General features: G+C 42.4%; 1 protein-coding gene across 1 annotated transcript in view; it reads right to left on the bottom strand.

The window, feature by feature from the left end:
* Positions 1–17,699, bottom strand: part of GRIN2B (glutamate ionotropic receptor NMDA type subunit 2B) — a 413,753-nt gene that overhangs the window by 285,684 nt on the left and 110,370 nt on the right. The window contains exon 2 of the mRNA XM_077756396.1: positions 6,078–6,506. Within this exon, the coding sequence (XP_077612522.1) occupies positions 6,078–6,488 (411 nt within the window). The 5' untranslated portion in view covers positions 6,489–6,506. The remainder of the gene's footprint in view (positions 1–6,077; positions 6,507–17,699) is intronic.

Raw genomic sequence — 17,699 nt, 5'->3', positions numbered from 1 at the left:
ACAGCCTTCCTGCAGACACACCATCACTTTCCTGGAAGACGTATGAGAAACACAGAATGGTTCGTGCGTTACTTTCTAGCACCAAGTACTTTCATGCCTATAAATGCCTAAAGCAATTTCTGGGGCCTCGGTTTCTCCAAGCATGAAAACTGCATCTGGACTGGAGCACCTGGGTGGCTCAGCTGGTTAAGCGTCTGACTTCGGCACAGGTCATGATCTTGTGGCCCATGAGTTCGAGCCCTGAACTGGGCTCTGTGCTGACAGCTCAGAGCCTGGAACCTGCTTCCGATTCTCTGCCTCCCTCTCTCTCTGCCCCTCCCCCAACACACTCTGTCTGTCTCTCTCACAACAAAAAAAAATTTTGAAAAAATGCATCTGGATTTCAATTGGCCAGTTTCTTGGAAGCAAATCCTAGCTCCGGTTTTAAAAGGGAAGGTATGCTGGCCAACAAGAAATCCTTTCCACAGACACAGGTGGAAAGGCCTAGAATCCACACAGAACTGAGGGCTGCACCACTGCAAAGCCTATAGTGCCTCAGAGAGAACCACCCACCCATCTTTCCCCAAAGTATGGTTCAAGAAAGAAGGGAAGATCCCAGCTTCCTTCTGACTCCTCAGTGTGTGGACTGAGAGTTTCAAAATCAGCCCCCCTAAAAAAGTCTTAAAGTCCAACATGCTTGGATTTGGATCCCAGTCCCACTATTTTTCTAACCGTATCACTTTGGCCAGGGTACATAAACACTCTGACGTGGTTTCAACTAAAACCATGTGCTACTACTTACATCACAGGATTTCAGAAGAATTAAATGCTCATTAACACCATACCTAACATGAAGTGGCACGCTCTATCAGCTGTCTTGCCCCCTCGACTTCTCCAGTATATCTTAACTGACCTCATCCAGATCCACACACCATAGTTTGCTCTTGAAGTGTTCAGTCCCAAGGAATACCATATGACAGACAACTTAACGCAAGGTAAAAAAGCTGAAAGCCACCCAAATTAAGGAAGAAGCACAGAGTAAAATATGAGTAGCACAGCCGTCTTGATTTCAAGATTGTGCTGGGTATAGAAACCCGCACAAGCGACTGGAAGGCAACAGTCTGTTTGCAGCGTCACACGTGACTGCTGGCTCTTCACTCTCTCCAAACACCCTGCATCAGGTGGGTGTTGGGGGAGGCATAGACAGTAGCGGGGAGAGTCAGAAAAGATAGGGCCAGTGAAGGGTAGGGGCCATCTTCCTAGCCCCAGTTGGATTCAAAGTGTGGTGAGGCTATTCAAAGCACCAATTCTCAACCAAACAATTTAAAAAGACAAGAATCATAGCAACAGGCCCCAGAGTAAGATAATTTCTCATGTCCTTTAATTAGGAGCAAGTTACGAGTATGGTGCGTGTTTTAGCTCCCGTACTTCACTCAGATCAAGCCAGCTACTAGAGGGTCAATCAGCACACTCGCTTCTCTTCCATTCTTGCAGCATTACAGATCGGATCTTGTGTTCTCTTATCTGATCCTACTGTAACTTTCACTTTCTGTTTTCCTTCCTACCTCCTGCCCAAACCATTTTCACTGACCCTAATGCTAATGTCAGTAGGTCTGCCATTCCCTGTCACACGGCTCCTTATTCCCTCACCTGAAGCAACTGTTTGTACAGTACTTTTCCAGAAATCCCCATATATTTTCTTTGATTTTATCTTCAAAGTGTTGTAAAGCGGGTAGGGTAGAAGACAGAATTTAAATCTTATAAACTGTAGACTGAGTGGCATACGGTTTACGTGACTTGTTTGTTCAAATTTCCAAAGTTCATGAGAATAGAGACTAAAACTCAGGACTTCTATTTTTCACTTTAGGGTTTTGTGAGGAAGAATTGTATTGATAGCGAGTACGAGCTTCAAAATAGGTACTGAGCTAAAATCTGAAAACCCAAGAAAGATTTTAGCAAATCAGCAGAGAAACCTCCCGAAAAGAAATGCAAGTCTGTCTAGCTTTAGTTCATTATTTGGGTTGAGATGGGCATCCTAAATCCAGGATCACAGGGAGAATAAAAGCAATTATAACAAGGCAAAATAGAGTAGACTCTTTATACTCAGGTGGGTAACCGCCAAAACTCACCTCATACATTTTTAAATGGTCTCCGTTACTATTCTAAACAGTCTTGTGTTACAGGCACCTAGCAGTAGCCACCTCATTGAGCTCTTTCGTAGCCAAACGTGCCATTTTTGGCTATGGCATGGCTATGCCACCATGAGCTTTGGCTTCCTGGGACGCAAGGATCAAAGGTCCCACCGCACACATCAGAGCTCTTCCCCAGATTTTCCCCTGGCCTCTCTTCTTGGTCCGTGTCCATCTCTACCATTGACCATGACCCTGTTCAACTTCTCATTCTTTTCCTATATCCTGAAACCTCCTTTTCTTCAAATTGCCCCACAGAACTGTCAGCCTGGCCTACAGACCGCTGTGCTGGAAACTTGGTGAAGCTCTTGCTATACATGATCTCATTTAGTCTTCAGCACCTCTGTAATACACTCAGATTCTTGTCCCCAATACATGGCCAAGGGAACCTGGGTTTAGTGTAAGTGGTTACCAAGTAGCCCAGATTCCCAGTGGAGGTGATGGTTAACACCGGCCCTGACTCCCAAATCTGAGCTTCCAGCAGCTCTACTCTTTTAGCTCCAATGCTTCTTTCCACCATGATATACGGTACATTTCCTCATTGGGAAAGCACAGTACTCATTCATGTTTCTACTCGTTAATTAGCACACACCAAAAAAAAAAAAAAAAGTGAGCGCAAGCTATTGGCCCAGATGCTGAACTTGTGTCTCTCTCTAATTTGTTCAAAAATCTTTGTAACAGAGTTTTTCTTCGGTTCTAACTCCTTCAGTCAGGGATTTTATTCCTGTAATAGAACCTTCCACAAGAACACTTAATAAGTGGGCCTTATAGGAAGCAAGCTAACAACAACAACAACAACACTCAGGTAAAATGCAATGGCAATGACGCATTTCCCAGAAGAGGGAAGCGAAATGGAAGGCTTATTCCTCACCCTTTGGATGGTTCCTGTAGCTCAGAGACTAGCCCTTAACCGTGGCAAAGCTGTATTTCTTGGTCTCATTTTCAGATGTTTTGTCCTGTGGCCGCACAGTTGATTCATAGTTGTCAAACTCTGTGTCCTCATTCTATGTTTGTAAAATATGTTCACGGTACTTAAAAATAAACTTCTACTTTAAAAAACCTAACAAACTGGCCTTAGAATTTGAGATGTTTTATTTTTGAAACTTGCCCCAAAAGCTTGTTTCTCTGAGATCTGGGGGACTCTTTCTATTTGCCTTCAGCTGAATCCGTTAAGCTGGCGAATGGCCCTCCGCACAGCTGCTGGGAATCGCGGCCCCGCGGCCCACTCGGCCCACTCAGCCCTGCTGGTGCGTGCTCACCTTCCCCTGCAGCTAGCAGCCCACTCGGGTGTCTGACCCCTGAGGGCTAAGCCTCCAAACCCCCAGCTTCTGCGGCATCAGGACCTCCTTCTTTCTTCCTTTTCCTCTTACTACTTCCCTTTGGGGAATCGATTCAAGGTCAAAAGTCAGTTTGATATTTTTTAGGCTATTTTAGGAAATTTCCTAAAAACCACTGCTTCCCTCTTTTTTGGGGGCGGAGGAGTGGAGAGAGAAGAAGATAAGAGGGAATACTTGATTGTGGCTGCCACAGTAGGGAGGTGGCCGGGGGGATCTCATTCCAATCACCTGTCTTCAATACTCCCTTTAACCCCAGGAGTGGCCACCAGTAGGCCCACTGTGGACCCAGGTTACACCCGAGGCTACAGCATCTCTTCCCTCCTTCTCTCCTCTAGTCAGATCCCAGTATTGACACTATGAATAAAGTGGTGGGTTACTTTAGTCCGGTAACATCTACCAAGCGCTGTATAACGGAGAAGTAAGGAGCAGGAATGTATGTGAGACCTTGACTAGCGTCTCCATTTTCTTGAGAGGCAACAGAGCACATGGCCTCTGGAGCCAGCAACCAGTGTTAAAGTCCTGGCTGCCACTTACTGGCTACGTCACTTTGGCTATGGTTTTTAACCTCTCTGGGCCTCAGTCTCCCCATCTGTCAAATGGAGGTAAATAATATCCCTTAGCTCACTGAGTCGTTAAGAGCATTAAATAAGATAATGCATACAAAGAGCTATGTGCTCAAGCATCTGGTAAACACTAAAGCACCTAGAATCAATCAATGGACCAAAAGAGCCCCGTCTTTGCACCTTACCTCATATCATATCGTTACTATGCATTCGTAAGAGATACAACAGGGAAGCAACTAAGCAGGGTAGCCAATAACTTCTTCTACCAGGGAGGGGCAGGTGATTATGAAATAACATAAGCTGCATGACAGCCTGAATAACAAATAAAAAAACTATTTTTACTTGTCATGCTCCCAAGGTAAGTATACACTTATTTATGATTCAAAAATTTGGCTCATCCATCTTGGCATTCGTTCAGTGCAATACCATGCCCTCAAAATACCACTGCTGAAATACAGCATAATCAGCTGAGGGCAACGATGTTAAGAAAGTCTACCTGAAGTCACAGTTGGTCTACATTTTCCATTCTGCTTAAGTTTATCCCCCGTCCCTTAGCATGGGCTTCTAGTGCCAAAATCTGTTTCCTAACATCTTTTCCTGTGCCCCTGTGAATGGAACAACACCTTTCTCACATGCAGCTGAGATCCCTCCACCCAGTACTTCATTCAACTTGACCTTTCCTAGACTGAATGAAGGAAGCTCAACAGAAGCGGGTCACTTCTGCCTGCTGCCGACAGATGGCGGTAATGATCGCGCATGATTACTGTAGCCTGCTCAACCTGGCACTGTGATGGTTCTCCGCTGGCCAAGGAGCACGCCTGTGGTGTCTGTGCTAGCTTTTGGGGTGTTTCCAAACATCATTAACCCCACAGCATGTCTTTCAAGCACAAAACTAAAGACAGTTTCAAAAGTAACGATAAGAAGCATAAGATGACAATGCAAAGGTAGGGACCATTTAAAACACCCAACCTGATGAAAAACAATAAAAACTGCCCCTGGGGTGAAATGAATCATTCTAAGATATGAATAACCGCAAAGGACAATACCTATGTGAGAAGTGCTGTCCCTAAGCAATGAGCAGTACTCACTAACGCAAGGAAAAATACCTGAATAGGTGGAAAGTGTAAAAACAAAACATAAGCACAAAGAAAACACTTTATGCAATTAAAGAATAGGCATTAGTGTCCAATGATAATTAGCTTGTCAGAGAACAATTAATCGAATGTTAATGTAGAAGAGTCTACTATTTATATAAGGCCTTAAAGCTGAGGTGCTCAACCTTAACCACACACTAGAATCACACGGGAAGCTTGTGAGAATCCAGATGCCCAGGCTGCATCCAAGGCTAAGGATCAGAATCTCTGGGGGTGGGACCCAGGCATGAGTAGTGTTGAGAGCTCCTCAGGTAATTCCAATGTGCGACCAGGGTTAAGAACCATCGCCTTCAATCTAAGCATGGAGAAAAGGCAGCCAGCTACTACTGGTTCCGTGGATTAACATCCATTCCAATGTGTAGATCCATGTGCGATGTGCATGGACACCTTAGCAAGAAGTACCTCCCCCATGACATTTGTATCTTCAAGGAGATAAACAATCTGCCACAAGGGATTTTTCTTTTTATAGTCCTGAAGCTGGGGGGGGAGGGGTGGGGGGAGAATTTGTGTTACCAAAAAAGAAGAGAGCACGCCTTATTTTAAAGATTTGAAGGAGCTATTCATACACACATTTACATATTGGAAGAAAATGCATCACAGAAAGAACTACAAGCTTCAACATCTCTTAGTCATTTCAGTAAATCCATTTGCAAACAAATGGACAAACAGGAACTCTGAATACCAGTATCTTTTCCTCACGCTCATCTCCGAAGGGAGAAACTGATTCCTGATCTATCCACCTACTCCGTGCATTCTGGTTACTTTCTTGCATAATCAAACTTTGCATTAAGACACAGGCATCATTTAGTTCTCGATACAAGTGCCCAGGTTCTCCTCCCCGATTCCCTCCTTTACCTTATCTGCCATTATCATAGAGGAGCCTCCGTGGATGCCCAGGATGGGGGTGAGAGTCTGGGCTGAAATGAAGTCAAGGATCTGGGCAATGGCCTCCTGATCTGTGTCGTCGGCAAACACCACGCCCTGGATCTTCCGGTCGGACATGAGATCGCAGATGCGGGTGATGATGCTCTTTGGGTCAGTCTCATTCATGGCTACCAGCTCCACACGGGGTACCACGGAGAGATGGTGGAAATCATCTTTCTCGTGGGCATCCTTGATGGCCACCTCGTCGGAAGTGCCCACGAGGATGACAGCGATGCCAATGCTGGGGGGGCTCTTCTGAGAGCGAGCTCTGCTGCCTGACACGGCCAGGACAGCCAACACCAACCAGAACTTGGGAGAACAGCACTCGGCTCTGGGCTTCATCTTCAACTCGTCGACTCCCTGCAAACACAAAATGAGAGTGGTTAAATTACCGACACTACTGGACATCCTCTCTCGGAAGGGAATGGATACTGCAAGTCAAGGGCCTCATCTCCTTCCACTGATCATCGAACCCAACTTCCATCTTCTAGCCTTGCCCCTGATCTCTTGTGTTTGCTCAGCAGAATAGGAGAAAGGGGGGAAAAAAACTTTCAAAAGCACCAGAAACCCTTAAGCAGAACAAGGAAAGCTATTCTATAGCCATCAGCAGCAAACAGAGGGAAAAGAGAAGAGGATGCAAGTGGTCCAGGCAGCCACACCAAGGGCACATATGCAGGCGTCTCCAAGAGGGGGTCTTGCTGCTGCTGTGTGATCCCCGGCACTTCTGCCATAGTCCGTCTCTGAATTTCTCCTGGGCCAAGGGGATGGCAGAGGCCAGGCAAATGAGCAGCCCGAAATGCACTCAGCAGAAGCCAGCAACAAAACACGGTCTGCACAGGCTGGCTGTACGGAGCTACAGAAGCACAAGCCCCTCTACTCTGCGTTCACTTCAACGAGAACAAGAGCCTGGAAATTCCTCAGCAACTCTTTTAGTAACTGACTTTTCTCCTTAAAAAAAATTCATGGAGAGTACTTTAAAGAACATCTTGGGGCACCTGGGTGGCTCAGTCATTTAAGCCTCTGACTCTTGATCATGATCTCACAGTTGGTGAGGTCGAGCCCTGCATCAGGCTCTGCACCATCAGTGCCTAGGAGTCTCTCCCTCTCTCTCTGCCCCTCTCCCCTCTCAAAATAAATAAATAAACCAAAAAAAAAAAAAAATCTCAATTGATCCTGACAATTTTCCAGCAGTAAAAAGGTAAGAAAGACATTATTTTTCCTATTTTATAGATGTTAAAGGCAAGGCTAAAAGAAGCTAAGAAGTCCAAGACTAGGTACCAATTAAGTGAAACAGACATGAATCCAGATCTTCTGGCTTTTAGGCTAATTTGCATTCCATTGCATTACGCCACACTACCTCTCACATCATCAATGATTACAAGGAATAGTTTTATTATGATTTGTTATACATCAGAGTATGGTGATTTAGACAAATACTATTGGTATCTGTAGTAATGTTAGAACCACTTTAGAAAAATTTTCCATGGTATCTTACAGCAGTGACTTCCTCCAGAGGACTGGCTCGTATCTGAGCATAATTCACCGTCTTTTACCCACAACAAATTCGTTCCTTTTGCTTCCACGTATGCCCCTAAATCTTACCCTGTGCACCAGGCTGAGGACACAGCTCCCTACCGAGTGTGGTCATGTCTCTTCACGTTTTTCACCATTCTCCAAGAGGTCTTCTTATTTAAATAGAACTGATCCTGCTTATATTATTTTGATTTAAGTAAACATTTATTACACATCTGTTAGACCCTCTGCGCTGTGCCAGGTGTTTCTTTATATGCAATCTCTTTGGTCCTCATAGAAACCCTATAAACTAGTCATCTGTTATCCCCATTTCTCAAGTGGAGAAACTGCAGCTCAAAACAATTATGTAATTTTCCCAAGGTCAGTGATATTGTAATACCACTGTGCTAATATGTAAACATGGCATTTTTGTTCTCTGAGGAAAATTCTACAGACTGCACCCAAAACCAGAACCAGGGATTCTCATTCTTCTGCAAAGGTCAGGGATGAAAATGCTGCTTAATATCTGCTTGTCTGAAAGAAAAGGCGAGATACTAGGATCTCCAAACTTTGAGAGTTCAACTAACAAAAAGAAAACAATGAGGATGTTGAAAAGAAAGATAAGGAAGCATTCAGTCTGAACAGACCAACTGAAAAGGGCATTAATGATTTGGGAGTAAGATGCTGAGGACATTTTGTGGCTGGAGAAGCACAAAATCCATTCCAGTTCTTGGCAGAAAACATTCTGGAGCTCTTGCTGCTGTAGTCATCCCTCCACGCTGCCAAGAAGGAGACGTGTATTGATCGTCTTGTCTGTCACTTGTGAATAAGACGAGTAGCTCAGTGGTTCACACCTGAGTGTGGCTCACTCCTGACAATTTTCTGGTCTCCGTGTCCTTTTTTATTCTTCTTTTTTTAATTTTTGTTTTAATGTTTTATTTATTTCCAAGAGAGAGAGGCAGCATGAGCAGGGGAGGGTCAGAGAGAGAGGGAGACAAAGAATCCGAAGCAGGCCCCAGGCTCTGAGCTAGCTGTCAGCACAGAGCCCGATGCTGGGCTCGAACTCACGAACCGTGAGATCATGACCTGAGCCGAAGTCGGATGCTCAACCGACTAAGCCACCAAGGCGCCCCTCCGTGTCCTTGTGGAAACAGGGAATGGCCACATGAGCCCTGGAAACCCATGCTGATGGACTGTGTCCAACCTAACATGAGCTCCAGGGCTCACATTCTGCCTCCTAGAGCTTAAAGCAAAGCAGTGCTAGACGGGGGTGAGCAGCACTAACTATCCGGAGGGAGACAGAGAGGGTTAGCATCTCAAAAAGCTATTGACAAAATAATAATTGTGATACGAATCTGTTCAGTTTCAAAGACCGGTTCTCAAGGAGAACCAAAAGATGGAGAATTTGGCAAAACCAGCAGCTAACTTCATTCCAATGAGATTCAAATCCTACAGTTAGTTACAAGTCCCTAAATCAGATTCCTTCGCATTGAAAAGTGGTCCATTCTGCCATGACAGTTTATTAACTTTAATGCATTCTACACTCTCTAACTTTGATGTTTTATTTGCTCTTTTTTTTTTTTTTTTAAATATCTCTGTGTTCCTCTATTTCTTCTCACACAATATATTACACTTTGTTATGCAAGGGCTAGTTGTGACACTGAAAGAATAGAATCTGGTTTTACTGAGCGTCTCTTTTGTACCCAGGATAGAGCAGAGCACTTTAGAAAGCAATACATTAAGGGAGATACCAGCAACAGACAGACAGGGAGACAAACAAAGAAGCTGCTTTGAATACAAACTCAATTTCACACATTAGAAGGGGGTTAGTTGAAAGCAAGCGTGCTGTCCAAGGTAAGCAAATTGCTTTTGCTTCCTTCCACAGACAGACCACAGCCAGTCTTGGTGCAGCAGCTTTATGTGGCTGTGCACCCAGCCCCCCTCACCCTGCCGCCTTGGACTTCACTGTCTTTTGGTAGAATGGAGCACGGTTTCCTCTGGGCTCTCCCAATAGCCTGCATGTATCTCTACCTAAATACCTTTAATAGTCTGTTACAATTATATGATTATGTGACTGCTTACCTTAACTAGGTGGTATTCTCCTTGCAGGTGGGGGTCTGTTAGGCTCAGTAAGCATTTATGGAGCACCTACTGCCCAGTAAACATTGTCCTTAGTCTGAGGAATGCAACAGACATGGGCTCTCTCACCCACTGTCTAACAGAACATAGAGACACACAAAGAAGACCTTTTCCCACCTCTGTGCCCATGCTGGGGGCTGTGCAGGGCCTCATACACAATAAGGAAGGACTCGATAAGTGGTAGCCACTGAATTTCTGCCATCATAAAACTGTCAGTATTTGACCATTTTTTACCTAGAACAGTAACCGATTTTACATGTTACGTATTTATAATAACATTTTACCTGTAACTTACCATATGCCAGACACTACTATTGCCAGATAATTTTCATGTATTATTAAATCACATATAAACATTGTAAGTTATAATCCTCCCCGATATGACAAGTCAGGAAACTGATCTTCTGAAAGGTTAAGTACATGACAAAGGTCATGCAGTTAATAAGGGGTGGCATTAAAGTTTATCTATCCTTTCTGCCGCCTCTCAATATAATAAGAGTATATGAATGAATGAATGATTGAAATCTCCAGATGAAAACAACCTGCACTCTAATATCAGGTCCACAGTAACTAAGCACCTGAGGATGGGCAGGTTGCCTAATCACTGTCACCGCTTCCTTGTCAGTGAAATCAGGATATATGCCTAACCCAAATACCTGAAAGAGTTCTTGTGAGGATCAAATGATAGTATGTATATGGAAGTGCTTTGAAGAAAAGTACTCTATAGATGCAAAGGATGTTACCTTTAAGCTTCTATAAAAGTTGTTCAAGGAGACTAGCTATTCGTGAAAGCAAAAAGTCAGCATGTGGGAGGTGGAGTGAGAGAAATGCAGACCGAGGCTGAGAGGAGTATTAAGAGGAGCCTCACAGGGGGCGAGAGATATGAGTTCCCTGACCAATATAACTCCCAGAAGGAGATGCCTCATAATGGCCTCAGGGTAGCAGCAAGCCCAGCTGCTGGCTTGCCGGTCAAGTGCAGCAGAATTCCAGAGCCACTCAGGCCAGGGTCCGTAATGGGAATCCGGGGAGCGTGGCGCCCCCAAACCATGCCAGGAATTGGGGCACCAGGGTGCACAAGCAGAGCCAACAGCAAAGGGACAGGACTGGAGACCCGGCCGTCCACCTCCGCGCCCTCTGCCTCCTCGAAGCGCAAGCTGAGCGGTCACCAGACGTCTAGCAAGCAGGCGACCAGAGCAGCCTAAGTTCACGCCTACACCAGGTGCGGGGCAAAGACAGGAGCCGCTCTCCGCTCTGCCCACAGTGACTCCGAAAGAAGACATATCTGAGTGAGGATCCGGGCCAATTCTGTCCTCAGAGAGAACTGAGTCCTCGGGCAACACCAGCAGGAAGGATAAAATGTGATTTAATAGATGATTAGCTCAAATTTTCCAAGCACCATCCCATAATGCAGTCAGGACGCTATTTGGAATGAACCAATTAGGGAGGCTGTGATTCGAATATGATTGACAGTGAGAGAAATGAAGATCAAAAGTGCCAGGACTGTGTATCAGGTCCAGTTTCCCAAGCTACCAATCAAAACAGAAAGCTAGGCTGTACAAGCCTTAAAATTCGTAAAATTAGAGAGTACAGGGAAATAAAGAGTCTCGTACGGTGCAAGTCAAATGAAGTATAAATGAGTATAACCTTCTCGGAGGTGAGAATATCTATCAAAATTTTAAATATCAAGATAAAATAAAAGCCAAATGAGAAAATATTAGAAGTAACAATGAGGGGCGCGTGGGTGGCTCAGTCTGTTCGGCATCCAACTCCGGCTTAGGTCATGATCTCGTAGTTTGTGAGTTCGAGCCACACGTCGGGCTCTGTGCTGACAGCCTGGAACCTGGAGCCTGCTTCAGATTCTGTGTCTCCCTCTCTTTCTGCCCCCTCCCCTGCTTGTGCTCTGTCTCTCTCTTGCTCTTTAAAATAAATAAACATTTTTTAAAACTCTTAAGAAAAAGTAACAATGAAAGATGTCACAAACTGGTACCAAGAAGATACTCAATAATCCTAAACATATGTGTATCTTAGCATATAGACTTAACATGTATGAAGCAGTCACTAAAACACCTAGGGAGAAACAGGTAAACCAAGATACAAAATATAAAAATATAAACAAAGACATAAATGATAAAAAAAAAAAGCCTAGATAATAAGCCTGTACCTGTTTACAGATCCAGAAACACATGTACAAAAGAGAATACATACTCTTTTTTAAGTACATAGAAAATACTAAATTTACAAAAATGCCTCACTGTATTCCAAAGAATCCATATGAAACAACTGCCATTTTTCTATAATGTGACTAAATTAAAAACAAATTTTTAAAGGTAGCTTAAAAAAATCACATATCCAAAAACCTTTTGAAAACTTACTACTAAATAACTCTAAAGTTGAGAAATTATAAGAAACTAAAAATCCTTTAAAGAGGATAAGAATTAAAACATTAAATTTCAAAATTTTAGGAGTATAACTAAACACTTTGCAGAGAAGCTTTTACCTTTAAGTACATTTATGAGAAAATAGAAAATGAAAAATAATTAACTGTAATTAAATTTTCACTTATTGAACAATTACCTGAATCAACCACAGGGAGAAATTAAATAATACAGAAAAAGGCATAAATGAATGAAACACAAGGTAAATAAGAGAAAATACAAAACCAAAAGCTGGTCTTTTAAAAGACTACCAAAGACAAAGTTCTGACAAGACCAATCACAGAAAAAATAGAGAAAATGCAAATTAAGTTGACAATTAAAAAGGGAAAATAACAACATATACAATGGAAATTTTAAAATAATAAGAGTATAGGGGCTCCTGGGTGCCTCAGTTGGTTAGGCATCAGTCTCTTGAGTTCAACTCAGGTCATGATCTCACAGTTCATGAGATTGAGCCCTGCATCCGGGTCTGTGTTGAACACAGAGCCTGCTTAAGATTCTCCCTCCCTCCCTCTCTCTCTCTCTCCCTCTCTCTCTCTCCCTGCCCCTCTCCCCTGCTTATGCTCTCTCTCTCTCTCAAATAAAAAATATATAAAATAATAAAAGTATATTATGAAAATCAATTGCTTCTAAACTTAATGTACAAATAATTGTACGAAAATGTAAAAAGGCAAAACAAGGTTCAAGAAAATGTGGAAAATTTGAATATAATAACCATTAAAGAAAATAAAATGGTTATTAAACTCCTCCAGCTCTAATTCACCAAAACCACCTCACCACCCTTGCACCCCACCTTTACCAAAATAAAGGAAAACAGGCACATGTGGTTTCATAGATGAGGCCTACCAAACTTTTGGGTAAGAAATGGAGAGCCTTGGGGCGCCTGGGTACCTCAGTTGGTTAAGTGTCCAACTTCGGCTTAGGTAATGATCTCACAGTTTGTGGATTCGAGCCCCATGTCAAGCTCTGTGCTGACAGCTCAGAGCCTGGAACCTGATAAGGATTCTGTGTCTCCCTCTCTCTGTCCCCACATCATGCTCTGTCTCTCTCTCAGTAATAAATCAAACACTTAAAATTTTTTTAAATCAAAAAACGAAATGGAGAGCCTTGTTCATACAAGTTGAACAAAACAGAAAAACAATGAAAGTTTAGTTCTAAATCCAGTACAATTATAGTACAAGAAAAGATTATCATTGGTCCCTTTACTTGTGAACATAAAGGCAAAAAAAAAAAAAATCTTAAACAAAATATTAGCTAAAAAAATACATATTACATTTTAAAAACAATAATCATAATCAAGTGTGGCTTATACCAGCAATGTAAGGATGGCTTAACTTTAGAATACAAATAAAAATAATTTACCACTTTAATGGACTAAGGGAGATAGTTACATGAATATCTCAAAAAAAAAATGATGAGGGCGCCTGGGGGGCTCAGTTGGCTAAGCGTCGGACTTTGGCTCAGGTCATGATCTCGCAGTTCGTGGGTTTAAGCCCCGCGTCGGCTCTGTGCTGACAGCTCAAAGCCTGAGACTGCTTCTGATTCTGTGTCTCCCTCTCTCTCTGACCTTCCCCTGCTCATGCTGTCTCTATCTCTCTCTCAAAAATAAATAAAACATTAAAAAAAATTTTTTTAAATGACGGAAACCCACTTGATTAAGGAAAACACCTATTTATGACACAAATGTTAGCATATGTTCTAAAAAAATTCTTTGATAATAGGAAATGAAGAAGACCATCAATCTTTACTTGGTATGAGTATATACTAAAGGCTCTTAATCACATTTCATTTGGCATTGAGAAAAAGGCAAGGTTAATGCTATTCCTGCTACTGGATATTCTGGTAATAAAGTAAGTCAAGAAGGCAAAAGTTTTTAAGAATGTGAATGAAAGACAAAAAACTAGCATTATATGAAGATATTAAGATTTTTCTACATAGAAAATCCAATGGAATTTTAAACCTATTAGTATTAATATGGGTAAGGGTATGATTGATAGATAAATAATACTCTTAGAAAACATCACTAGCTCTTCTTTAACCAACTAGAAAATATGATAGTCATAACAGCAAAAGCAACTAGAAATTACTTAGGAACTAACAAAGAATACATAAGACCTCTGCAGAGAAAATTTGAAACTCTATTAAAGGTTATGAAAAAAGGCCCAAACAAATATACCTCATTCGTGGACGTGATGACAATAGTATAGAGTTCTATTTTCTCCTGAGTTAATCTATAACTTCAAGTCAATTCCATCAAAATAACAGTAGAATTTTTTAAGGAATTTTATTAATTTATTCTAAAATGTATACGGAAGATAAAGGTCTGGAAAGAACTAATTAATTAAACAAGACATCCTTATCTGAGCCAATAATAAAAGTGTGCCACGAACTGAGAGGTATGATTAACTTAATTCTGCAGAACAGATCCAAAATAAAAATTTTTAATTAACATAAATTAAATTTAAGTTCCAGGTCAATTTTGAGTTTTAAGTTATACTTTCTAAATTCAAATTTATAGGAGCAGAGAAAATGTTGAACCAGAAAGGTACTTTTGACTCAGAATGCTTAGCTTAGGCAATAAATGTGTTCAACAACCATCCGATGCAGTAAGCGTGAGTATTACAGATGTGAAACATGTACTATCTACTGCCGTTCTGAAATACAAAACTAGTATCTCCTTCTAGCAAATGAATTCCAATGTTATCTATATATTCAGGGCATTTGGAAACCCAATTTCAATCCCCAAATGCATTTAGGGCCTGCTAAGTATCATCTAAACATCATCTAAATCTGTAGAAATAACATACAAAAGGCATGACTCTTTGATTTCAGTTGACTCAGAACCAATAACTTCTCTCTGCATTGTTATTCTCTCTACATTGTTCTCCTCCGTCTCACACCATTACCATCATCCATTACTCTCTTAGAAGCTTCTGAACTCTATTGCCCCTGCTCTTTCTTCAGAGAGGAACATGGTAGGAAATCCTGGTAGTCTAGGGTGTGGGGGCAGGTGCTGAGACCGTGTGCCCATGAAACGAGTGATGACAGAAAAGTCTACTTGGACATCCCACAAGGACATCGAATCCGTTTTTAATGTAGTGATTGTCGTGGCGATAAATAGTGTTCCCTGGTCCTTTAGGTATTTACTTATCGAAGTACACTCCTGTGCGGAACCAACCCCAAATGCATTTAAACATACCATAGCCACAACGAATACAGAAAATCAAAGAAAACAGAATCTTAGTTAAATTGCTTCTGGGAAAGTGTGTGATCAGAGACGAGCAGGATAGATGGGAGAGGGAAAAGATACCGGCAAACCCTTGACCCAGCAGACGAACCATCAAGTCCTCCTACATAACGCAGGCAAGAAGGCCCTTCCAAAGACTACCAGTCCCTTCGACCCCTACGAGACGATGCCCTCATCACTACAAAAGCAAATGTGGCTTTGAATTCCTCGGCAGAGAAATTTTGTTTCCTAGGTTGTCTGCTGAATAAAAGCATCCTTGTTCTTGTTTGATCCAAGCAGATCTACCACCTGAGCTCCTCCCTTGTTCTACAACACTTCCGGTGGCTCAGTCTAGGCTTTCCTATCTGAGCCGTTCACTCCTGCTTTATGTACAAAGGCAGAAGGATCACATCTACTGTCACCCAAGTTCTTAACACAAGGCTTGTAGAGATAACTAAGAAAGGTTTATAAATCACTTTCTTTTTATTGTAATTTTTTTTTAACGTTTTATTTATTTTTGAGAGAGACAGCATGAGCAGGGGAGGGTCAGAGAGAGAGGGAGACACAGAATCCAAAGACAGGCTCCAGGCTCTGAGCTAGCTGTCAGCACAGAGCCCGATGCGGGGCTCGAACCCACGAGCCATGAGATCATGACCGGAGCCGAAGTCGGACGCTCAATCAACTGAACCACCCAGGCGCCCCTATAAATCACTTTCTACGTGTCTGTTTTAATAGAAATTTGTAATACTAACATAGACGACTGTGTGTACTCTCACCCGCAATAGTCACTCATGGAGTTTTTTCCCTTTAATATTCTGTAAGGGCAGACACCAAAATTGTTCAAAGTTTCTCATCTAACATCTGCACATGGTTCTTAATTATAATTAATTTATAGGCCTCTAAGGACAGTGTGGGCAGCCCTGCTGAAATCCAAACCTTTTGAAACCTGATTCTGATTACGCCAATTTGGCAGCAGATTAGGGCAATTGCGTGTATTGGTTTAACAGCAAAATAGCATTTTCAAGTGTTAATAAAAATGATTGGCTTGTCACTGACTATTAAAAGGCAGGGGGGGATGAGCAGTGCAAATGGGTGATGGATGATAAAAAGAGAAGCACAGCAACAAGGCTGCCGGAAAATCTCAACTGGCAAGGCGGTCAAAGGAAGGTATCGGGAGCACAACCGTGGGCCAGGGAGGGGGCAGGGGCCATGAGACCCACACACATTTACCGAGAAAACACTCGTGTTCTCAGATGCAGGTAAGCAGCCTATGCTAAGATCGATCTAAAATTCAGGTGTTGAAAAGGCCACCTCCAAGTCCCCCAAGATGACCTGCTTCACTACCTCACCATAGTCCAAGCCACCCTCAACAAAACCTCTACTACCAACCCCAATACCACCAGCCACAAGAGTCGGGCTGTGCTGTGCCGGGCAGAAGAAGGCTATGGAGTTGAGAACACAGGTGTTACATATCCTCTTAACTTGTCGTGCGACCTTGGATCAGTTTCCTTTACCTCGCCGACCCCATCCCCCTCATTTGTAAAACGTGAGATAGGAACTACTCTCACAGGATTACTGTGAAGACTGACTTCTTGGACAACTGCTTATCGAATGCTTTCTATGTGCCAGATAATGCGCTCGGAGATGAGATCCAACACTGACTGCGATCCACTCTACAAGGAGCCTTTCGTATGGTGGCCAAGACAGACAGAAAGACAGATTACAGTATGATGTGAAGAGAGCTATAATAGAGCAGGCCCTGTGTACTTTAAAAGCCTGTCTAATTCTGCCTGGGAGATCAGGAGGAAACAATACATTGAAATTGCAAAAATAACAAAATATTAGTTAGAAAGGTATCATGGTCCAGTGAAGAAACCAAGCTAATGACGTCTGCCTCTGAAATCTACGTACACGGAAATGTGTTAACAATCCCACGGGACTTTGCTTTAAGTGACAGTATGTGTATAGAGTGCATTTCTAGTTCTTCACAGAACTGCACTTAATTCTTAGTATTATTCTTGACTTTTTAAGGGCTCTGCTATAATGAGAATATGTTCTCCCTTACTGTTAAAATCTAATTACATATGCTTTGGAATTTTCTAAGACTGTCCTTTGGATCCTCTAAATGTGAATTTTGATATAATGACTGCTAATAAAATGATACCGAAATAGTGCAGGGAAAAGGACCTAGAAATCAAAAGGATCTAGAATTGAAATTTGGATCTGATACCTTGTGGGGTG

This window comes from Crocuta crocuta, unplaced genomic scaffold, assembly GCF_008692635.1.
Source record: "Crocuta crocuta isolate KB4526 unplaced genomic scaffold, BGI_CrCroc_1.0 scaffold262, whole genome shotgun sequence".
NCBI lineage: Eukaryota > Metazoa > Chordata > Mammalia > Carnivora > Hyaenidae > Crocuta > Crocuta crocuta.
Note: the sequence above shows the minus strand (reverse complement) of the source record. Positions and strands in the feature narration are given on the sequence as shown.